This window comes from Eulemur rufifrons, chromosome 29 (assembly GCF_041146395.1).
Source record: "Eulemur rufifrons isolate Redbay chromosome 29, OSU_ERuf_1, whole genome shotgun sequence".
Lineage (NCBI taxonomy): Eukaryota > Metazoa > Chordata > Mammalia > Primates > Lemuridae > Eulemur > Eulemur rufifrons.
Window position 1 is genome coordinate 8,057,161 of NC_091011.1, and position 25,280 is coordinate 8,082,440.

Consider the following 25,280-nt stretch of genomic DNA (forward strand, 5'->3'; position numbering starts at 1 on the left):
TTCCAGTATCAGCAGAGAAGACATTGAATTTTCCTTAGCACAACCTTCGCGTAAGACTCTCATATATCTGGAACCTCCATGTGTTCTCTGCAACTCGAAGTAAACATGTCACTGGTTTCTTACAGCGAATAATTGGTTTAACCTGAAATACTTCAGTGCCTTCTAAATGTCTGAGGTTTTCTTAATATGTTACCAATTTCTTAAAATTATGAGACTTCAAAATGTTGTAAGAGACACTAGGCCCTCAAAATAGCTATTATTTTCATACATTTCCCTTTTCATATGAGAATCTATGACATTGGAATACTTCCCTGGGTTGAGAGATACATTCTCATGGTTCAGAAAATATCATATACGTAACAAGACGTATGAAATCATATAGTGTTTCAAAACGCCACTCAGTAGCAATCTGCCTCATGATTTGGGCATGAGGGAAAAGATTTCAGAGCACACCAGGGAGGCAAGAGCTGTAAAACAATTACCCTAAAGCAGTTGCTGCTTAAAATAATCAAACTAATTAAATCAAAATAATTACCACAGAGGTAAGTCATGACTTCTTGGTGCTTTACGGTGTCAATACCTCAGTCTGAACTAGAGCACCGCAGAGCGGATTCAAACCCTGTACACGCTCACATGCACCACCGCCCTCCTCTCTCCTGTACTGGCTCTTCGGCCTCAGGAATCCAGTGCTACCCTCCGTCATGTGGCTGCTTTGAGAAACAAATGAAATCATAGCACTGAAAGTATTTTTGCTACTGAAATATAAGCAGTAGTAGAAGTTTATGAGCCAAAGTTTGGGGCAGCTGTAATTGCTCTAAATTCAATTCTGAGAGTGAACAAAAAAATCTAACTTTCAACTACTGATTGAAACTCTATATTCTGGAACAACTTGTAGTAAGTAGCTTTTCTTTTCCATGTGACAGCCCTTTAAACAGCTGAAGATAACCTTGTTAGTCTGCTTAAACCTCTACTACAAAAGACCATGTCTTTCTTTGTTTTTTATACAACATGGTACTCAACCAGCTCTCTCTGTTAAATTTTGCCATTTGGGGTTTAGGGGAGTGTGGGTAGCAGCACCTCACAGAGCATATGACGTGGTCGTCCTGGCACAAGGCACAGCAAGCTCATTACCTGCTTTGATCAGCGTCTGCACACCCAGCAACGCCGTCTGAGAGCGCGGTAGCCCCACTATCCCGCTGTCAGGCCCAGATACCCCGATCTGTACTCAAGGGACTAATTACCACCCCGACATTAGTCTCTGCTTTCTTTGAGATTGTTCAGAATCTGTATTTTGTTGCTCATTACATAAAGTTTCCGTACTGGGTTATGTCATTTAAATATCTGACAAGTAGATCAAAGCATTGCTTAAGAAAAGAAAAAGAATCAGAGACATAGTCCTAAATGATGCCACCGAGAGTTCCTGTTGCTACATTAATGAACAGTCTTTCAGCAAGGTTTTCAGCTGGCTGTGATTGTATCACTTTCTTTTTTTTTACTACATTTTCATTAGTTAGTTTTCAAATACTTGGCTCAAATTAACATATTAGCAGCTCCAGTCTCCCTTCTTAAAAAATTTTTTAAAGAAAAAATAAATACGGTATTTCCACTCCCAGCTCTTTGAGGTGTCTCCAGATTCTTTACCACAGAGGTTGCACCAATCTGCAGTCCCACCAGCAGTGTAAGAGTGGAAATACCATTAGGTCCAGCAATAGCATTGTTGGGCATCTACTCAAAAGAGCAAAAGAGATTCTATAACAAAGACATCTGCACCCGAATGTTTATGGCAGCACAATTCACTATTGCAAGGATCTGGAAACAACCCAAGTGCCTGTCAATTCATGAGTGGATTACTAAAATTTGGTATATGTATACAATGGACTACTACTCAATTATAAGAAATGACAGTGATTTAGCACCTCTTATATTTTCCTGAATTGACCTGGAGCCCATTATCCTCAGCGAGGTATCACAAGATCGGAAGAATAATCTATACATATACTCGCCATCAAATTGGTACTAACTGATCAACACTATGGTGCTCACATGGTAGTAGTATTCTCCAAGGATTAGAGGGTTGGGGGGGCAAACTCATAACTAACGGTCACAGACACGGTGAGCATTGTAGAGGGGAAGGGCATGCCTCTAAACCTCGCTTGGGTGAGGCAAAGACATAAAATGTAATCAGAAGATATTTGCAAATAAAAAAAAAAGGAAAAATAAATAAATTGGCTTATAGAGCATAATTTTTTAGAGAAAACTTACAGTGGCTTTTAATGATCTCCACTATTGTATTAAAACATAATAAAATATGTTAGTGATTTTAGAATTTGCTGGAGATTGATGTACTGTTCACAGTATTTGGGATTTATGAAGGGTGGTTCCCTTCCTTGAAAATTGGCTACTTCCCCAAGTTTTGTGAATTTCCCAAGGCACCAGAACAGCATCCTGTGACCTCAGCTCCATAATCCTATAGCACCAAATATATACTAAATACGTACTTAAGCTTTCAACTGTTTACAAAAGCTAGACTCACTTTTCTCTCAGACATTTTTAGGTGTTACTTCCCTTTTTTTGATGCAAATTCTCCCCCTCATCCCCCTTACAGTTTAAATAACAAATTTTCCTTGATAGAGAGGGAGAAAAAAAATCAAATTGTTACTGGGCATGTTTGTTTTGTTATGTCTTATGAGAATCTATCCATTTATTCAATCCCTTATTTCTTCAGGTTCCAAACCATTAAGTGGCCCTGTTTAATGCCTGAACACGTTCTTCGGTTTCAGCGCATTCTGGGATTCCACCTTCCTGAGAGACTTGTCCCTGGGCTCCCGGTACCTCCAGGTCCCTGTGGAGACAAGAGGAGTGAGCCCGCTCTGCCATCCGCACCTGGAGAGTGCCGGGAGGCAGGAGACCGCGGCTGCCCAGACTGGAGTTCTCGGTGCCCCTGGGCTGTGTGCCACTGAAGAACTACCTACATTCAACCAGAACCTCCCCCCAGGACCCCTCTGTGACCCTCTTCTGTCTTCCTTGGGCTCTCCTTCGTCACTGGAATTGGCCCTGATCACAAACACAATGTCAGCTACCTTTTCACACCTCTTTGGTCCCTCTAACATAAGAATTCTTAACCAAAGTGTGTAACCCCTGTTGGCCTGTGATTGTGCTTCCACAGATCTATGAATCCCCAGAAATTCTTTGAAAAAGTGTCATAGCTGTGGAGAAGATTCTTAGCTTATGTCAGATTCTTAATGGGGTTCACAATCAAAACAAAGTCAGTAAAAATTTCTAAAAACATGGTTCTTAGGAGCTTCTAACCATTTCATTTTAAGCTTTATCTCAATTTTTGAAATCTATTCTCCTAAAATTCAAAAATAATTTTACAGCAAAGTCTATTTTACTCAAACTATAAGGTGATATGACAACACTATCCATTCAATTGGATCAATAAACTGAAATCAGACTTATGTTCTTAGAGCTAGGTACACATATAGAGAGATCTTTATACACAGGCTCATAAATTTCTAGTTGAGTATAACAAACGTGTCTACCATAAACATGTTTTATAGCTTAGGATATAATAGCCTCTGAAGAGTAAAATAATTCTAAGGGTAACAATAATAGCTAAAATTAATCTAACGGGAATTCTGTACCAGTCATTGTCCACAGTACTTATATAAACTACCTAATTTAATCGTTATAGCAACAGAAATGGAGTTTTACGGGGAAGAAAATGAGCCTTAGAGAGAATAATTAATATTTCCAAGGCCACAGAGTTAGTGAGTGGTAATATCAACACTCCCCAAAATATCATCTTTCCGTCTTGTCTCTTTCTCTCTCCCCATCTCTCCGTCCATTCATCCACTCACCCATCTATGCATCCATCTAGTAATGATGTATATTTGTTTAAGTAAAACTTTGTTTCTAATTAGATATTTTGAATAATTCCATGTCACTGATATAACTACAAACTGTGTAAAAATCATTTTATTTGTAATCTTTTGCTTTAATAAAAGCTGGATGTTTTGTTTAAAAAAAAAATGCATTGAGGCAGGGCATGGTGGCTCATTCCTGTAATCCCAGCACTTTGGGAGGCCGAAGCAGGAGATCACTTCAAGCCAGGAGTTCAAGACCATCCTGGGCAACAGCGAGAGAACCTGTCTCTACATAAAATAAAAAAAAAGAAAATAGTTGGGCGAGGTGGCATGCACCTGTAGTCCCAGCTACTTGGGAGACTGAGGTGAGAGGGATCCCCTGAGCCCAGTTGTTTGAGGCTGCAGTGAGCTATGCTCTGCCACTGCACTCTAACATGGGCAACAGAGTGAGACACTGTCTCAAATAAATAAATGAATAATTAAATAAAAGCCTTGGATTATAATAAATTAGCATGTCAATTATTTTCCCTACTATTAGCCAGTATGTCTCATATAGTTAGTCTCTATGTAAACATATATGCATAAGATGACACGTATATTCCTGATACCAGGTAGGCATAACTTGAGACCTGTAGCAATGATCTTGATTCATGTGCATAAATGAGAAATTTGTAAAATGACTTTTCTGCTTTTGCAATTTTCCCCCAGAGGAAAAAAGTCACAGAAGTTAGACTAAACGTTTCCAAACTACTAACATCACAGGAGATGGGAGACCATGCCAGACAGAGCATCCTGAGAGAATCTCCAGGAGCGCAGTCTCTGAGCTAACTGGATTATGTATTTGAGCCCCTGATTAATGTCAACGAGAGAACAACAGAGAATCCGTTTCCAGCGGCACACGTTTGTCAGACAGCTTGAGGGCCTGTCGGAGACAGGGCAATGCCATCTTCATCACGACCATGTCAGCCCTTCCTCCCCCACGGGGCATTCATCACCCTGCTCCAGCTTGTTTGCTCAGCGTCCCTTGTAGAAGCAACATAATTGCTTCAAAAGAGAGGAAATCATGAAGCCGACAGCAGGTTCAAAGCCGTCCTGAGGGTTTTCTCGTTTGGAAAACAAACCGTAATTCTGCAGCAGCATTTCTCATCACATACCCGAAAAGCGCCAGCAGGAGGGCTGTGGCCGCCAAGTTCTCACGGAAAGTAAACGCTGTTAGCTGGAAGGCGGCAATGGCGGCGACACACAGGCCCACGGAAACCAAGTAAAAGAGCTGAGAAAATAAAAAGAAATACAGGAGAGCTGTTACATCAGACGGTCATATTTATTATCATCTACTTACCCCGAAGTTTCCTTTCAACCTCCAGTGAAATACATATCTTATTTTGCACATTGGGAGTTTTGCAGCTATGTCTGAGCCTTGTCTCCCCAAAGTGTTTAAATCGAACCCACAGTATGTCAGAATGTGGCTGTATTTAGAGAAGGGGCCTTGAAAACAGAGATAAGATAAAGTGACGTCATTGGGGTAAGCCCTCATGCAACAGGACTGGTGTCCTTATTAAAGAGGAGATAAGGTCACAGGCACACAGGAGGCACACAGGAGGATGACCGTGTGAGGACACAAGGGGAAGATGGTTGTCTACAAGACAAGGAGAGGAGCCTCAGAAGAAACCAACCCTGCCTGTACTCTGATCTCAGACTTCCAGCCTCCAGGACTGTGACAGAATAAATTTCTGTGGTTAAGCTGCCCAGACTGTGGCCTTTTGTTATGGCCGCTTGAGCTGACCAGTACAGTGACGCCTACCCATCTCCTTCAAGAGGAGTTGAGGAATCCAAACACTTTCCATGAAACATGGCCTCCCCACAACATGGAGAACGAGGACAGGCCCCTTGCCTTGACCCTCAACCCAGCCTTACCCCGGGGTGTTCCCACAGGCCAAGAACAGCCACGACTTTCCCTGGGGGCTCTCACACACCCGGCTCCCTCTTCTCTTGGAGCTCCGGCTCAGAGCTCTTTCTCAGTGTCAGCCACGTGGACGGCTCCTCCTTACCTCTCAGCTCTCAGCTGAACTTTCACTTCCATCTTTGATCACCCCACGTAAAGTCACCCTCCATCCCATGGTTGTGTTTCATTCTCTCAGTGGATCCAGTCATGAGCCAACTATATCTTGTGTGTTTATTTATTTGTTTTCTCACATGTTTCTTGCTTCCTCTCATAAGAACACAAGCTCTACGAGGGGGAAGATCTTCTCTGCCTTATTCATGGCTTTATGCCAACATCTCTGTCCACTTGGATGGTTATAAAGAACAACATAGACTGGGTAGCTGATAAACAATAGAACTTGATTGCTCACAGTTCTGGAGGCCGGAAGTCCAAGATCAAAGGGGTACCAGATTCAGTGCCTGGTGAGGACTGAGACCGTCTAGTTCAGAGACTGTGCCTTCCCACTATGTCCTCACATAGAGCTTTCTGGGGCCTCTTTTAAAAGGGCATTAATCCCACTCATTAGGGCTCCACCTTCATGACCTAATTATCTCCCAAAGCCCCACCTCCAACTCCATTCACATGGGGGATTAGGTTTCAATATATGAATTTCGGGGGGGAGGGAGGGACACAAACATTCAGTCTATAACAATCTTGGAAATACCTTGACCCATAGCAGATCCTCAAAAATATTCCTTAAATGAATGATTGAATAAACAGGGAATGTTTGGAGGAAGCTGAAAAAACAGTCAACCAAGAAGAAGATAACCCTCCCTGCTCTTAAACCCCAAGGCCAAACACCACAGAATAAAGAAGAGCCACATTTAGTAGGAGGGATAATGAGATAATAAACTAAGGATACAGGAGAGAGGGGAGACCCCGTAGTTTTGGAAACTCTGGATGCTCCATGGTGTCTTCGAGATGTGGACCCCCTTGTGTGCTCTTATTCTCTTTTGATGAACCCTTATTCCACTTTCTCTGGCAAGTTTGTGGCCATTAGACAAAGCTAAATAGCAGACACGAGACAGTGAAGTGGCCACTGGCGGTCTGCAGCACCAGGAACAAAACTGATGCAGGAGGCAGAGCCGGGCACTGAAATGCCACCTCTGCACCAACTAGACAGACGTAAGAGCTTAAGACAAGTCACTTCCTCTCTGCTGCCCTAAAGGGTCACTTGATAAATATGAAGAGTTTTGAGGACCAGTATTTTTTAATCTTGGTTGAGATTCACAAATCACCTTGGGTACTCACTAAAGCACAGACCTCCATGTCCCACCCAGACCTACTAAAAGTATCTTGAAGGACAGGCTCCAAGGGATCCTTATTGTTACTAAATGTCCCAGGTGATTACACTCACTGAGCAGGCTGAGGGAAAACCCTGAGTAAACTAAATGAACTCCTGAAATGTTGAGGTAACTTAGGTGTAACCCATACAAATTGAACTTGCAAAAACAAAATCCAGGTTACATGATCAAATGGAAGTAAATTAGCTAAATTGTAAGCCAGCTCAAAGGAATAAACATTGCATGAGAGCAACCTGTAAATATGCCAGATTCAGTGCGCACAGCACCTGGTGTGCAGTGGACGCTCAGTGAATGCTGGGCCCCTCTGGCCTCCCACTGACCTAAGCAAGATGTCCTATATCACAGGAGAAATCATATTTACAATGGCAAAGATTCCACTTTCCCACAAAAGGCCAACTCTGCCCCAGAGCAATGAAAGTAGAGGCTGACCACTGAAGGACAATGTATCATCTAAGATGCATTTTTTGACTCAAGATAAATGTCCTGAACAATAGGGCACAACTGGACAATGCATCTGGCATTGTCCTCCTAAGGACTGGAGACAGTGGCCTGGAGGGTGTCCACTGGGGAGCTGAATGCACATGGGAAATGCCAGTGATATCTGCTATACACGTTAGGGAACAAGGCAGAGGTTGCACTGGAGGGGCTTTTAGGGATGAAGATGACAGACCATTTCTAATGTTTTTTGTCACCTCACCTTCTACATCCTTGAAAAGAGCATATTAAAGGCAATTACTTTCTCATCTCCCAGGTAAGAAACTTCGCATTTCTTTCCATGCAGGTCCCTAATTTCCCAGATATCCAACCTGAGGCCCGTCAGTCTTGGACTCAACCTGAAATGCTCTTACCAGTAAGATGATCCCTTCTTTTGCAGATAGTCCAAGGTGGCCTGTCCTCCCCACCCCACTTCACACACACACTCAACAGTTCACTAGCAAGGAGGCACAAGGAGCCTCCTTCCCGAATCCTACCATGTCATACAGGAAGTGAGTGAACCAGTACGTCCTGTGGCCAAGGCCACTTATGTGCTGCAGCCTTTTGGCTCCGGTCACCCTGTCCCGCACCATGGAGCTACTGATGGCTGCAGTTAGGATAGAGAATCCCAGCACAATACAGAGGGCGACACCACACTGGCGGATGCTCTCCAGGCTGTAGGCAGAACAGAACAGACCGTCGGGTGTTACACAGAGAACAGGATCTTCTTTCTGTCATTAACAATCAGTGATGAGGACGGCAGTAAGAACCACTAATTAAAAACACATGGGCCGGGCATGGTGGTTCATGCCTGTAATCCTAGCACTCTGGGAAGCCGAGGCGGGCGGATTGTTTGAGCTCAGGAGTTCGAGACCAGCCTGAGCAAGAGCAAGTCCCCGTCTCTACTAAAAATAGAAAGAAATCCTATGGACAGCTAAAAATATATATAGAAAAATTAGCCGGGCATGGTGGCACATGCCTGTAGTCCCAGCTACTCGGGAGGCTGAGGCAGGAGGATTGCTTGAGCTCAGGAGTTTGAGGTTGCTGTGAGCTAGGCTGACGCCACAGCACTCTAGCCCAGGTAACAGAGCGAGACTCTGTCTCAAAAAAAAAAAACCAAAACCACATGATCGGCCAGGCATGCTGGCTAAGGGTGTGGATCTCCTCATTAAGTCCCCTCAACCGCCTTTGAGACAGGGCTATTGGTCTCAGTTTACAGAAGACATAACTGAGCAGCGCAAGTTGAGGAGCATTTAAGAGTTTGCTGTGCCAAGTCTGCTCTTGACCGTGAAGCTGCCTCCCAGGTAAGATGAGAGACATCCCCAAAGTGGCACCCACGGTCAGCCGTGACTGTTGCCCACGCTGGGACTGCTTTGCTCAACAGGAACACCTGCCAAGGAGGGGCCCTCGCCACAGATCCTCACTTCACTGGACCATTTCTAAATGTACTCACCTGAAATACCAAAAAGCTTTTGCAACAGATCGGGGTGTTTGTGCAATAACATGCACTGTACGCTTTCTGGTTATTTTTTAATCTGGAGCACTACCCCTAACGTCCTTCCCTCCAGTCAATTGCCGCCTCCTCTCTGCTCGCTCTTGAGGAACAGTCAGGCCACACGTGGTCTCACAGGAAGTTGACATGATGAAACCTCTCACCACAAACCATCGGCCGAGCCATGCCTTCCTTCCACCATGACTCATTTTATAACAGACGTCCACTTGCCTAGTCCCGGTGTCCTGGGCAGGTATCAGAGACTATTCAAGCCAGCACCCCCCAATCAGTACGTGAATGTGAGGACAGACTGCAACACGCTTTCCACTGGCTTAGCTACTTGAGCAGAGAACGCCCATTAAGCAGATTTGCATTCTCCAGCTCAATTTGGTAGGTCATAAAAAGCACATAAGTAATGCTTACTTTTATTATTAACTTTTAATTAAAAATTTGTCAACCATATAATAGAGAAGGGAGATGAGTGAAAAAACCAGAAGACGGGCGAAGCATGCTACCCCTTATCAAGACAACGAGAGCTGGCCTGTAACTCCGTACCTGGAGAGCACTGGCGTTGTCACCCCCCTGACTCCCTCCAAACCGTAAGGAAGAGGTTGCTGAGAAATGTTCAAGGAGGCATTACTATGTTTACCTATATGTATGCTACGTTTATGATTTTAACCCAAAAAAGAGGTCTAAAAGATGTGCAGTCCCATAGGATTCCAGAAAAATCCTTCCCTTAAGGACAATTTTTGCTTAGAAGTACAGCTTATCTTTTTTAAGCTCAGTCAATGTACTTCCTCTTTTAATACTCATTTTTTACACACTTTGTAAAAAAGTGCCCAAGCCCTGTGCCACTAACTATATATGCCAACATCTCTTGGGGCAAATGTCAAAGAGAGATAAAAATCACCCCTAAGATAACCCCAGGATTTTCTTCCACAGTTGGGGTCACAACCCCCACTCCCAGCACACCATCAACTCACATCTTGTCCTCGTTCAGCAAGGCCCCTCCGTACGGGTGGCTATAGAGTGTTATTCCTGTGGACGACAAGTTGAAAGGTGAGCCTCAAGCCTGCTCCTTCATGGTGAATCACAGCCCATCTCCAAGCCACACAGACTCCCTGTGCCCAAAAGATACCTCCTGTTTGCTCTGCCCAGTCCTGGTCCATGAGCAGCAAACAATGGTAAACTTCATCAGCAGTTCAGCAAGGGATTTTTGTCATTGCTGCTGTTGTCAAACATAACCGGCAAGTATTGTTCATGCCTCTATGACAGGCACTGTGCTTATGGGTTATCACATTTTATTGTCTACTCCTTAAAGTGTCCCAGTGGCCTGAGTAATATATTATCCATATGTTTGCAGTGAGGAAACAGATTCAGGCTAAGTATTACAATATGCAAAGGAGATCATTTGATAGAAACCATGTCAATATTCAAGAATTCACCTGTAGATCAAGCCAGGTACAGACAGATAGAAAACTGGACCATTTCATTGAACCAGTTTTGCTTTTGGAGTTGTTTATTTTGTTTTGCTTTGTTTGTTTTCTTGCTTGTGCATTAATACAATGTCAGCAGCCAATATGGAGAAAGTGCCATCAAATTATCAATTAGGAGGGTTTTATTATGAAGGCTGTCATAACATCACACAGTGTGAGATCCCTTTCCCAAAAAGTTCCAGTCAATATTTCATCAAGAAGAACTCCATAAATGAAACTGGTTTGTGTTTCATCCTCAAGACATTATGAACTGTGAGAGTGATCAGTTTTCCTTTTCTCATTTGGTTGTTTGAAACGTGTGGAGCCACCACAGAAGGCACAACACGCTTGCCCATTGCGCGTTGCCACTCCTAGGCTTTTCTTCTTCTTTTGGCTCTCTTTTAATTTATCTTTTCATCTGTATTTTGCATTCCGTTATGAGAGCACATTAAAGACTTAGTACAATAACATGGGGTATAACTAAGCATAAATAAAAGGTACAGAACTGGAAAAGATGACAGTATTCCAAATCCCAACAGTGTTACCACCTGGCATCTGGACTTCTGTCCCTTTGCCACCTCCTCCCCTCTCCAGCTGTGCCAGCCTCAGCCAAGCCCTGAGGTAAGTTCTGGCTCGTAGCATATAGCCCAGTGGGAGATATTTGTTCAGGAAGTCCTCTATATAGTTTCACAGAACAATTTCTTTAATTATAAATCAATATTGTCCTGATATTCTGGTCCAGGCTCTCACCATGTAGACCTGATGTCTGCTGTGTCACTTCCTAGGTCCTGGACTTACACAGTCATCATGAACTGAATTGTGTGGTCTTGACCCCCTGCCTGTCTGGACCAACAGCATCTTCCAGTCTTTCACCTACCATTCTTTCTTTCACGGAGCTCAACTTCCAGCCCCAGTCTTCCTAGTGTCTGCCAGACCCCATCCTTCCTAGCTAAGGTTTTGACTTGCAGGCAGAGTTTCACTGGAGGAGCAGCCCAATATTAACCAACCCCATCAAGCGGGTGTGCAAAAGCTAACTGAAATTAGACTGTGCAAGTAAGAGGTCCTGTCAAAGGGAGGCAAGTGCCCCACTGGGTGCTGCAGATGGTGGGAGTATAGTCGCAATGTTGTGTTGCAACTATGAGCAATGAGCTCTTCCAGGATCTACATATGAATGAGAACAATCTAATATAATTTGAGGAACACAAGAGAATATTGGAATTGTTTAATCTGAAACTACATACAAACACACACACACACACACACACACACACACATATATATATACACCTGGAGTGGGAGGGAGTATGAAAATGTCTTTAGATAGATAGAGAATTGTCATGTATCAAAGGAAATGACTTGGTCTATAATATTTTAGAGGGAAAAGTTGGTCCAAGCAGCCAGCTTCAAAAATTATAATAAAGCATATGCTTACAGGGTTGGACTTTGGGTCAGCCCAACCTCTGGGGAGGAGAGAGGGCTGGAGATTGAGTTTGATCATGTGATCAATGATTCACACAGTCATGCTTACTAATCAAACCCCAATAAAATCTCAGGAAACTGAGGCTCAGTGGACACATAGATGTGCTGGGAGGCTGATGTGCCTGGATTCCATAAGAAGACGGGATAGAAGCTCTACAATATTCCTCGATGTCACTTTATGTGTCTCTTCATCTGGCTGGTCCTCTTGATTTACATCCTTTGTAATAAAACTTTATTTGTAAATATGGTGCTTTCCTGAATTCTGCAAGTCATTCTAGCAAATTATCAAACCTAATGGAGACACAGCTGGTGTTTGAAGTATGGACAATCTTGTTGGGGACTGTGCCCTTTGACAGTGCCAGAATTGAACTGCTGCACACCAGGTTGGGGATGAAATGGAACACACTCCACAGCTGAATTCTCCTCATGCAGCAACAGGTAGCAATGCAGGCATGTCGGGAAGTCTCCCTGCAGCTCTCTTCCCCACATCCTCACATTCCCCTGGGGTCTTCTTGAGCATCCTTTGACTATCATAGATATATCCTACATGTCTCCCCCCATGCTCTGTGTTAAATCCAAGAAAAAGATCCCAGCATCAGCCTACGGATGTTCTCCTTCAGCTTTCCTGCTGCGGATGCCCCCATCATCCTCCCAGCCACTCAGGCTCACAAACGAAGCCCTCCAATATTCCTGCTCTTCTTCACCCACACATCCAAGAAACTTCACCTCACCTCCCTCCCCACAGTGCCAGGTCTCACTTACAAACACCCGCACCCCTGCCTGGATGCTCCTAACTTGTATCCTCTCTCAGCTTGCTTCCTCTCAAGCTCATCAATCCCCCACAGAAGCCCAAGAGAACTTCCAGAAAGAAAAAGGAAGAAAAACATAGAGTCCATATTCTTTATCTAGACACTGCTACTCGTTAAAATCAAGTTCGAAACTCTCATAGTATCCTCATATTATCCCATTCTGTTCTCACGTGAAAAACTGGATCGCTATCATTTTCCCAAACTCTGTAACTGCAGGAATGTTTTACCATTTCCTTATGCTGCCCTGCCCAACCCCAATCCCACCCCACTCCCATCTCACATCCGACCGATGAATTAAATTTCCTTTTTCTAAATTATTATTGCTCTTCCATTGTTTTGTTTTGTTTCCAGCTTGAGTTATAACTGGCAAATAAACATTGTATATATTTAAAGTATACAATGTGATGTTTGTTCTGAAAAATGTATGCATTGTGAAATGATTACCACAATCAAGCTAATTGGCATATCCATCACCTCTTATACACTGCTGGTGGGAATATAAATGGTATAGCCATGATGGAAAACAGTATAAAGGTGCCTCAAAAAATTAAAAATTGACCTACTACATGCTCCAGCAATCCCACTCCCTGGTATATATCCAAAGGAAATAAAATTAATGTCTTGAAGAGATGTCTGCATTCCCATATTCATTGCAGCATTATTCACAATTGCCAAGATATGGAAACAACCTAATTGTCCATTGATAAATAAATGAATAAAGAAAATGTGGGATATACAGATAGATAGATAGATGATAGATATATGCACACAACGCGATATTATTCAGCTCTGTAAAAAAGAAGAAAACCCTGCCTTTGCAACTAGACTGAATCTGCAAGACATTATGTTGGGAAAATAAGCCAGACACAGAAAGACACACTGCATGGTCTCTCTTACATGTGGAATCTACAAAAAATCAAACCCATTGAAACAGAGCGGAGGGTGGCTATGGGGGCCAGGTGAAGGAAGCAGTGGGGTAATGCTGGTCAAAGATACAAACTGTCAGGGATAAGGTGAATAAGTTCTGAATACCTAATGAACAGTATGGCAATGATAGTTAATAATTATATTTTGTACACTTGAAATTTGCTAAGAGATTAGATCTTAAGTATTCTCACTGTGCACAGAAAAAGATGAATTAAATATGCAGGAGACCAGAGGTGGGTAAAGAGGAGAGGCAGACCTCAGACTGAGTCCTTACTTACCTGTGAGCCCAGAGAAGGGTCTAGAATCCAAAAGTACACAAAAATCAGCCTGTGGCTGTGTGCTGTATGCCATTTAGAACATTAGGCTGTTTGTGTAAGTTCTGATTGAGCAACTCAGTCGCATCTGTGTAATTGTGCCCGCCTACAAGAGCAGCACCTGAAGTGCAGGCGTTTCCGAAACCTTCCCAGAGCCTGACAGCCGTGACACAGCTGGGAGTCAGACCTTGGGCTGCAGCCGCCACGGCCCATTCCCCACCACCACATCACACATCTCTCTTCAGCACACGCACCTGGTTTTCCCAAGATTACAGCCACGCAGTGGGAAGGAGACAGGGCTGGAGGCTGAAGCCCTCTGCTCTGCTCATTCTGCAGTACAAGGCTGCAAAAATAGCTTCTGTTTCTATGCAGAGTTCAATAATAAAATGTTAAACTACCAAGGTTGGATCTTTATTTGATCAGGTTGCATAAATATCTTTTCTTACTTTAAACCATGACAGTCATTGCTGAAAGATTAAAAACAGTGCTCTCATATTTGCTTTCTGTACCCGCATTCATCTGGTATGAATTTATTGTCCTTCATTTTAGCATATTTCCTGGATTTGTGTCATTCTGTTAGGGTTTTAATCTAGGAGGCAAGAGTACATCTGGTCTCCTATCGCACTGGTGAAATGATTGACTGCTTCTGTGGTTAGTAATTCCCCGACGTGCCAGACGCTATTCTGGATGTTTTCATAATACATTTTCTCATTCAGTAATCTGATGGTGAAATTTCGTGTTAAAGAAACTAGTATACTGTGCATGTATTTCTTTGTAAATCATCTTGCAGCATTTTAGAATTGCAGATTCTTATGGGAAAAAGGAACCCCATGAAGTGGTCTAATGTGGACACACGCTTGTGTTCCAGAAGCAGAAACAGCAGCAGAGGAATGTGCTGATTTTCCTGGCGCACGGAACCTGCCGTGAGCACAGGCAGAACCCACGTGTCTGGAGCCTAGGTCTGCGCCTGTCTCATCAAATCACCTATTGACACACGGAGCACTGAAAATCTTGCCTCTGTGCTAAGAGCCACAAGGTGTGCCAACAACATGTATAACATATAAATGAAACCTCAACAGTTGCAGAAAAGAGCTGCTGATATAGTTCATACATTTCTGTAATAAGCTTTAGGAGAGAGCCAACAAGGGCAGCCATCCTGCCCTCTCTTCCTGTCCTTTTGTGCTTAGGTATCATCCTCCCTGGGGTCTGCCCCCATCTTGGTCTTAGAAGTATGAGGCCACAGGTGCAAATACCTGAACCCCACAAACCACGGTGGCTGTCCCTCCCTTCCTGGGGCCCTCACGTAAATAATTCAGAGGGGCCACAGTTTTTCATTTGGTGCTGGCTTCAGAGCCCTATAATTTACATAGTTTCAACAGAGTAAATATTTAAATACAGTATGTTGAAGAACACACATGGATGATCCGTGGTTCCTCTCCCAGCGCCCTCCAGAGGATCATCGTGGTCCTGGAACACCCTTCCTGCTCAGCCCTCAGTGCTCCAGGAAGATTCCTGAGCACTTTTAAAGGCCACCACTGACCTAAATCTCACTGCAGAGCCATTCCCACATTTTCATCATGAAATTAAGAAATTGTCTCTCAAAGTTAAGATACAGAGAAATAGAGCACCTTAGACCACAATGTTTAGGAAGGAAAGGCCATCACATAAGCAGGGCAAACCCTGGGCTTGCTGTCAGAGTCGTGTTAAATCTCGTCCCCCTCCATGGGGCATTTACCTCCTGCTTTTGTAAGACAACAGCCTGCCCCTGTCAGATCAGAAGTCAAACAACATCTTGACTTTGTTCTAATTTTGATGGTGGAAATCTGGGCAGTGGACATTAATTTAGTTTCATCAAGGATCAAATAGAGATTTGATGCCTTTCTTCACAGGCCTGAGAATTCATTCACAAGCATCTCTTCCCTGCCCACTGTGTAGCAACACGCTATTTGGGAGGGACAAGCAGGCCCTCCCCTGAGAAGTTCACCATCCAGGGGGGCTAGAGCCCACTCATGGGACTAGGTACCCTGCGAGGTACCCAGGGGGGTTATGCAGAACAGGGTGGGGAGGAAGTCGGGAGCTTTACAGGGGAAGGGCCAAATGCAGTGATGCACATGAAAGCCTAGCTGGCATGCAAGGAAGCATGATCTTGCAGGGCGGCCCTCGAACTGCAGAGGCAAGGTTGACAGGAGCATGGTCACCTGGGACTGCAGGCAGTACGTGTGCACAGGTGGCCCCTCACACAGTTTTTTTAGTTTGCAAACACTGGTGAGCGTTTCATTTTTATGTTGCCATTTAGCTTATCACTATGTTTTCAGAATCATAGTTATTCTTTAGAAGCAGCTCTGAAAAATTAAACATCTGTAAATATCAAGCCAATATTTCTTGAAATCGATGCTGAGAAGATTTTATTTGCATTTTGCAAAACGGAGGAGGGACTTGAAGTCATTTAAATAAATGATGTGTGAGTATTTTCTGAAAAGTGGAAGAGTAGAAGAGGTAATGAATGGAGGATGAATGAAGACACAGGTGGAAGCTCACTCTCTTCCCCAAGAGCCTCTGGGTTCCCCGAGACCCCTGAGCAAGAAGCAGCAAGTGGGAGAAATTACACCCACATGGGCCCACTCTCACTCACTCTCACAGCAGCCCCTTGTTCTTGAAAATAGAAAAGCTTTAGAAACCAGAGCTCCTTCCGCAGATCCAAGGGGAGAGAGGAGAGCTTATGAGCTGTCTCACAGAGAGGAATCTTGTCAGATGTGCAGCCGAGGGACTGGAGGGGTGCAGGGAAGGAAAGCAAGGCAAAGAGACATTCCAGTGACTTATCTGAGGTCCAGCATAATTGGTAGCAGAGTGAGAACTACAACCCTGATTTTCTGGATCCTGGTTTAATCCATTTCCTGTGAGACTCAGAAAATCACTTATAGTCTTTGATATCCTTGCTGTAAAAATCCACATTATTGCAATGGACAATCTCTGTAATTGCGTTGTTATTGCCATTGTATTATGTGCACTCAGCACTCTATTTAGGTAACAATCGTATTGTGATGGAATCTTGAAGTTGATAAGATGTCCAAACTCTTAAAGAGAGGGGCCATGGTTTCAACACCACAATTGAGTAGAGGAAGGAGCTCACTCAATTCTTTCTGGCATCACTTCACAGGTTTTCAGAAATGATGTTTCAAAATGTACATTTTGAATACATTTGAATAATTTTCTTTGTTTGATTATTCTTATCATTTATATTCTGGCTTTTCTTTTGAAGAATTGGCCCACAGCAATGTATAAAATGTATAAAATTAGTTTTCTCATTCAGTATTCTCATTATGGCTACATCTGTTATGGTTTCCAGACTCTGTATATCTGCCATTTGTAAAAATGCACATCTGTGCTTTTGTCCAATATCCATTATGATAGCAAGACACTTAGCATGTCTCCAATTCAAGTAGTCGCTTTCAGGTTCATTACTCCTATAAAATGTATATCTTTGGAAGTATTAATGTCCAGATGTCTATAAGTATCTACATCAAAAGAAAAAACTTGTCTTAACATCAGTACATGAGGAAAAGTTTGTATTCTTTTAATTAATTCACTATGAGATGCAGTGATATATGGACAAGTAAAAAAATTAATTAAATCTGACAGAGTATTAAAAGACATATATGAACTATTCTGACTAAAATACATTTTGGTGGTTCTCTCTCTCTCTTCATCCTCTTAATCTCTCCCAGAAATAAAAGAATTTACTCAACCTAAATAACATAAAAAATAAATTTAAAAAAAGATATTCAGGAATGGGACCTGTGGGAAAATAATAAAAAGATCAAAGTCTTATTACCAGATCTTAGAAGATGAAAAGAGAGAGAGAGTGAATGAGAGCAAAAAAGATACAATGGCTGAAACCTTCCAAAATTTGGTAAAAGACATAAACCTAAAAATCCAAGAGCTAAATGAATCCTGATTGGATAAAATCAAAGAAATTAACACCAAGACATATCGTAATTAAATTTCTGAAAATTAAAGTAGACAAAAAAATCTTGAAAGCAATCATAGAGAGAGAAGGGAACACCAGCTGGAATAGCAATGGGTTTCTCATTTGAAACCATGGAGGCCAGAAGGAAGTAGCACATTTTTCAAGGGCTGAACTTTTCTCTAACTGTCAACCATTAATTCTATACTCAGTGAAATTATCCTTAAAGAATCAAGGGAAAATAAAGACATTATCAGTTGAAAACAAATAAGTACATGTGTCATTAGCAAGCCTACTCTTAAAGAATAGCAATAGCAAGTTCTCTAAACAGAAAGGAAATCATAATAAAAGAAGGCTTAGAACTTCCCAAAGGAAAGAACATCAGGATGTGTTAAAAACAAGAGTCAATATAATAGACTATCCTTGATATCATGAATTTTATCCCCTTATCTCATAAAATTTTTAAGTGATTTAAGTAAGGATTAGAACACCATCTGATGTGGTGCTCAACTTACAAGGAAGTACTTAAGACACTAATATTTTAAAAGTGGAGAAGATAAAATGAAGTATGGTTTCCATACTTCACTCAAAGTTGTAAATGACAGTATCAGTAAATTGTGATAAGTTGCACATGCATATTGTAAGGCCCAGAACCACCACTAAGAAAACTATATGAAGGGATATACTCAAAAACACTACAAAGAAATCAAGATGGAATCCTAAAATAATATGGGCAAGTAATTCATAGGAAGGCAAGAAAAGAGAAACAGAGGAAACAGAAAACAAAGAATAGAGTGTCATACTTAAACCCCAACATATTACTAATTACCTTAAATGTGAATAATCTCCGTACACCAATTAAAATGTAGAGATTGGTAGTGGATTAAAAAATATCACCCAATCATATGCTGTCTACATAAAATTCACTTCAAACAGAATAAGAAAGATCCAAAGTTAAAGGATGGAAAAGATATACCATGTGAACATTAATTAAAACAAAATACGAGAGACTACATTAATATCTGATAAAGTAGAATTTGCAACTAAAATTACTGGTGACAAGGAGGAATATTACATAATGATAAAAGGATTAATCAACCAGGAATACACGACTATGGCAAATGTACATACACATTTGATGTGTACATCAGAGATTCAAAATACATGAAGTAAAAACTGATAAAGCATAAAGGAGAAATAGACAAATCCACAATTTGGAGACTTTAGTACCCACCACTCAGCAAATCACAGAACCACTAGATAGAAAATCAGTGAAGATACAGAAGAACTGAACCACACAATCGACCAATAGCATCTAATTGACACATATGGAACACTCCCACCAACGAGATCAGAATATATTTTTTTGGTCACCATAGAAGCTTCACTAAAACAGTATCCTGATGCATAAAATAAACCTCAACTGTTTTAAAATGATTAAAATCATGCATAGTATGGTCACTGACCATAATGAATCAAACTAGAAATCAGTGACAGGAAAATCTTAAAAACCTAGAATTTAAACATCACACCTCTAAAAATCTCTGGGTCAAAAACAAAGTCTCAAAGGAAACTAAAAAAATTTAGAGGCCAGTCTTATTTGTATTCCCTTGAAAGTAATGTGTTTGACTCATAGCTTTGTAAAAAATATTTCTTTATCCCTGAACTTTAGAAAACTCAGCAAATTTGTGTATCAGTCATTGCTATTTCTACAAAACCCAATTCAGAAATTTGGCTTGAATTGTAGCAAACTATTAAAATCTATTGACCTAGAAGCTGTTTTGCTTTGTGTTTGGTACAAGTTTTCTTCTTGTATCATTCCTTGTTACTTTAATTATTCTTCATTCACCTTCTTTCTCTACCTAATTCCTTTAGCTCTTCTCCTCTGGTTAGCTTTATTATGTCACAGTTTTTCTCTGTGTTCTTAGAGAATTATTTCATGAGTTTCCCCCTCTAAATCAATAATTCTGAGTGAAGGGAAGAGGTTTGCAATCAATAATATTATTCCCTGCATCCAATGAAAATTCATATTTCTACCTGTGTTTTAGCTAGTCCCTTTTGGGTCTCACTCTGCAACTCCACCTGGCATTTTCTTCTCACATTTTACTTCTGTTTCATAGAGTTTGCACGTTTTCCTGTATTTATGTGGATATAAACTCATTGTGAGGTGCTTCCCATGAAAACACCCTCTCCATGCATGTGATCTTCTCCTCTCTGAGGTTGGGGCATTAGTCTCTGTTCCATGCTGGGTTTGACAGTTGGCTTTGTTATTCTTTGGTTTCTTGTTTCTCCTTGGTTCCAGCAAGAGCAAGCTAGTCCTGATGGATTTCGATGCTCAACATCCTACCATATTAGGGTCCCCCTTTACCTTCACTTGGGTGCTGCTGGGTCTCCTCTCTCAAAATATCTCCAAAGTTCTCAAAGTCATATTGAAGGTCATGGATTCCAGCTGATTTCCAATACCCAAAGGCTGTTCATTCAGTAGCTCTATTATACAGATCAGAGATTACCCTGTTCTCGTGTTCATTCTCTCTCAGTATAGTTTGGGGATTTATTCCTAGAGAGTTCTGTATTTCATCAAAGTAAAGCAGGAAAAAATGACCATGCGTGTCATTTCTTGCTCCAGGGTTCACTGTATTTCTGCCCTATCATCATAGCACGCAGCCTGCGCAGCCGTCCTTTTTCCTCCTTGGCACTTGCAGCATCCTAAGGAGTTGTAGCTTTCCAGGGCATTCAGAAAGAGAAGTATTAATGAGGAGAAAGGAGAAGAGAGAAGAAAGAGTGCTTTCTGGTTCCAGGTTCTGGTTCCAGAACAGTTCTCTCTTGTTCCCCAGCAACCAGGTGTCTGCCAGGTTCCTAATAGTGAGAAGGTAAGTATGGACATCTCTACTCTGACTCCTAATTTACATTTTTGTCTGTTTTTCTCCTTCAGTGACCAAAGTATGAATCAGTTGTGTCTCAGTTTAACTCAGTGGTTCTTAAACTTGGCTGCAATTAGAATCATCTGAGGACAATAAAAACTCCTGCCATTTAAAACTTACCCCAAACCAACTAAATCAGAGTCTCTTTGGGTTGGTAACAGAACTCTCAGGTGACTTCAATGTGCACGTAGTTTGGGACCCTGGATCTAGCCTGATCGTGACACTGCTGAGGTTAATTCGTCTCACATGGTGGCGTTTCATTGCTAGTATTCTGAGGTTTAGATGCGATTTGAATGAGGAGCTGAAGTTTATCTTCAAACATTTCCAACCGCTACCACCACCACCACTACTGTCAATAAAATAAAATAATAGAATAGAATAGAATAAAAATGTCCTATACTCTTTTATTCTTACTCTTTCTCCTTAGAGGAAGATACCTACTATCTACTTAGGCACTATTCTGTTGAATCTGTTTTCACTTATTCCTTTAGTCCTATTAAAACAAATTTCCTCTTAGGTTTGTTCTTTTATATCTCTATTTAATATTTCAGTTTAATAGTATTATGCCAACTCAGAAAGTCATAATAATGAAAGCAGCAAGTATTTATCTTACTGCATATTTATCTTTATTATAGAATATAATTATAGTAATGAAATGTACTATAGTAACCCTATAATAATGATGCAAAACTCATTCATTTAAATAACACATTTATTGAATACCTCCTATGGATAAAGACTCAGGAAAACATAAATACCAGTACTGTAAACACCTTTCATGAGGCGTTTACATTCTTATCACCAAAGACAGAGATGTAAACAAATAATGATGTGCAAAGTATTAATTGATTTAGTGACTATCTGAGTTTGTTTTCTGTTGCTATAACAGCATACCTGAGACTGGGTAATTAATACAGAAAAGAAATTTACTCCTAACAGTTCTGGAGTCTGGAAAGTCCATGTTACCAGCAATAACTAACCCACTCCTGAGATAACAGTGTTGACTCCTTCAATGAGGGTGGAGCCCCACAACACAACCACCTCCCGAGGGCCCCACTTCCCAACTCTGTTCCACTGGGGACCAACTTTCCAATACATGAACTTTAAGGGGCATACTCAAACCATAGCAATGACCCAAGATAGTACCTGGAAAATGTCTGTCATAAGATGAATGCATGCTAAAAATAAATATATGGATGAATTTTAGAAGCTAATGTCTGTAGGAAGAGAGAGAAGAAGCCACTAACTCATGCTGCAAAGATGACAAGGATTCCAATGGAGGCGATACCTGAGCTGGGCCTTGAAAGTTCTGCAGGGTGAGGTAGGCAGTCTGGACCAAGGTGCTGCGGCCACAAGGGACGGCAGGCAGGCCAGCAGTGTAAGGCTGGTCACACCTTGGGGAAAGGCACGGGAGCACAGAGAGGTGAGGCTGAAAAGACAGGTGAGCGGCATCTCGTGCATGCCAGCTTACAAGTGTGGAATTTATTATGAACACCCATGTGAGACATTGGAAGTCCTGAATGTTGGGCAAGAAGGACAATTTTAACATTTTAGAAGCACTTTTCCCAGAGAAATGTCAACATCTTGATTGTCTCTTTATTAGTGAATCAGTGTAAGTGGAGTCTTGACAAACATGCTTTCAGAAGAGAGAGACCAGAATGGAAAGCTGCTCAGACACATGGTCTATGATCAAAGGGTTATGTCAGGGGATCTGTGATGGGCACACAGGATTGGACTTGTTTTTTGGTTCTATTTTTGTTTTTGCATTATTTCACCCCAAAGGTATGACAAACAGTTGGACATTGCTAGGAGAACCTAAAAGAAATTCAGTGAGCAAGCCATGTATTAATAAATATGAGGAGGAGAAAATTCCAGGCAATGGGAACTGTGATTTGAAGTGGTAGAACACGTAACACATTCTGGAGTCAGCAAGGAGTCCAGTGTGGCTGGAATCGAACCTTCAGCAAGATGGCAGGGAAGTGCTTTGAGGTGAGGCTGGAGAGGCTGCTGGGCCAGACCAGGGAGGGCCTGTGGGTCACAGGTAGGAATTTTATTTTATTATGAGAGATATGGGAAGCTGTAGAGGGTGCCATGAACTGACGGACACATTCCATGGGTGACCATGGACACTTGTGGAGAGATGAGACTCAGGTCAGGGAAGGGAGTTAGGGTGGCCACAAGGAGCCACAAAATAAGCTGGTGCAGTCCAGGTAAGAGCGGGTGGCACCTTGGGCCAGATGAGAGTAGCAAAGTACTGAAGTAGTAAAGCACATTCGAGATTTCAAGGGCAGAAGGGATAGGATTTTCTGAGTGACTGTGGGAGGAGCAGGAGAAAGCACAGTCCACCTTAGGAGTTTGGCCTCAACTGACTTTTAAGTTCCCTTGAGTTTCTGAGAAATATTATGTGATGTTGAATGTGACTAAGCTGCTGATATGAGCATAAAGGAGGCAATAAAGCCTCTGATATAAAAACATATTCGGTGTTGCACTCATCATACTCCCAAATCCATGCCTTTCCCCCAGGCTCTAGGCTGCACCTGCAAAAATCTTGCTCCCATCACCCAAGGAAGTCTTGGCACCTTTTGCAATCGCTGAGCAGAACACCCCAATCTCACCCATACTCACGCAGAAGGAAACAATCCACCTTGGAGAAGTCACTTGGTAAACCACATCTGTTGGGTTTATGCTAGGGCCGGCCTTCCAATACTTTAGAAACTGACTCCATTTGAATGGGTTATAATATTCAAATTTACATTGAGTTTTATGCTTAAAATTAAGGGCTCTGACAAGCTGTAAGTTCAATGGGCCGAACAAAGGGGCCAGCCCAGGTTGTAGTGAGCCAGCCCCTTGTCAAGTGGCCTGCATCAGGGTTCAGAAAGCTCCTTTTCCTCTAAGATGGGAATGTCTACATCTGCCAGGACCCCATCACGAGACCACTTGATGAGAATCATGCTGCGTGTCTGTGTGATGTAGTGATCCAGGCATCCAGCTACTGCCTGGGTGGCCCCCGAGCCCAGTGCTTTGGGGTGCTGGGGACAAAACAGTGAGCAGGACACAGCCTCTGCTCTCACGGGGTTTGCCTGAGCTCCACACCAGGGTAGGCTGCTGCTTCATTGCAGTTTTTAAGCTAATAGTTCCACCTCTGTCCGTTTCCCCTATGGACAAGCAAACATCAAAGAATATGATAAAATATTTTTGTTCGGAGCCCTGCTTATGGGAGTTATTTATCAATATTTTGACAATAACTCACAACACACCATCCTGTGGTGCCGTGTAGTACATGTTCCCAATTGATTGCACAAGCATTCGCTTCCCACGATGACTGCAAAAACATGTCAAATTGGAATTGAAATTTTGACATAAATAAATAAAAAATATCTGTGAAGAAATTTCCGATGACTGAGAATAAACATATTTTTCAAGTCAACACAACTATTTAACAAACAAGTGCCCACTCCATTGAGTAGATGTTTCTGAGACCAGCATCACCAGGAACATCTGGTAACCTGGAAACAGTGCATACGGGACCCCAGTGACGGCTGACTGCAGTTGGGCGTCCCAGGCAGTGCAAGATGTGGGATTATGGTTCATAACAGGAGGCAAATTTAAGTCTTGTATGTTTAATTGAAGTTTATATGAATTAAAATATATTTTAGCAATAGCATCATTCTGTCATTTAGAAGAGACAATTCCAGTTGTGGTGATTAATAGTTTTCATTTCATCAGGCCATACACTTGTGCCTCGTGTATTTCCAATTCTTCTTCATCCTTCCCAGATCTAAGGTATAAACACAGCCATGCCAGTGCCATCTTTAGAACCCTTTGTAACTCCCTGCCTTTATGATGAAGTCTCCGTCTCTGTGGCTGAGGACGAGCATCTGTCCACCCCTCTAGCCTCATTTCACTTCCCTGCCTGGACCACCTGGTCCATACCCCAGATGTTCAGAGATGCACATATTACACTCACGGGCCAAGGCTCTCTTGCATGGGTTCCTTCTGCCTGAAATTCCCTTCTACACCCTCCACCTTCCTATTCATTCTCTTCTCATTCCCACCCTTCCATTCACACAAATTGCCTGCATCCCACTAATTCTTCAAGACATGATTGAAATATCCTGTTCTCCTGAACAACTCTGTCCACTCAGACTCAGACAGGGTCAGGCCCTTAGATTTCCACATCGTTATGTGCAGAACTTTGCCGTCCTTACTATGCCATTACAATGTGACTATTATAGTAAGTCTGTTCAAGTCTTCTAGTGCTTCATTATTCAGCA

The 25,280-nt window shown here is 42.1% G+C and overlaps 1 protein-coding gene across 1 annotated transcript in view; it reads right to left on the bottom strand.

The window, feature by feature from the left end:
* ABCA13 (ATP binding cassette subfamily A member 13) overlaps positions 1-25,280 on the bottom strand; it is a 459,896-nt gene that overhangs the window by 115,716 nt on the left and 318,900 nt on the right. Inside the window, 3 exon segments of the mRNA XM_069462020.1 lie at positions 5,021-5,136; positions 8,123-8,300; positions 10,101-10,155. Coding sequence (XP_069318121.1) covers positions 5,021-5,136; positions 8,123-8,300; positions 10,101-10,155 — 349 coding nt within the window.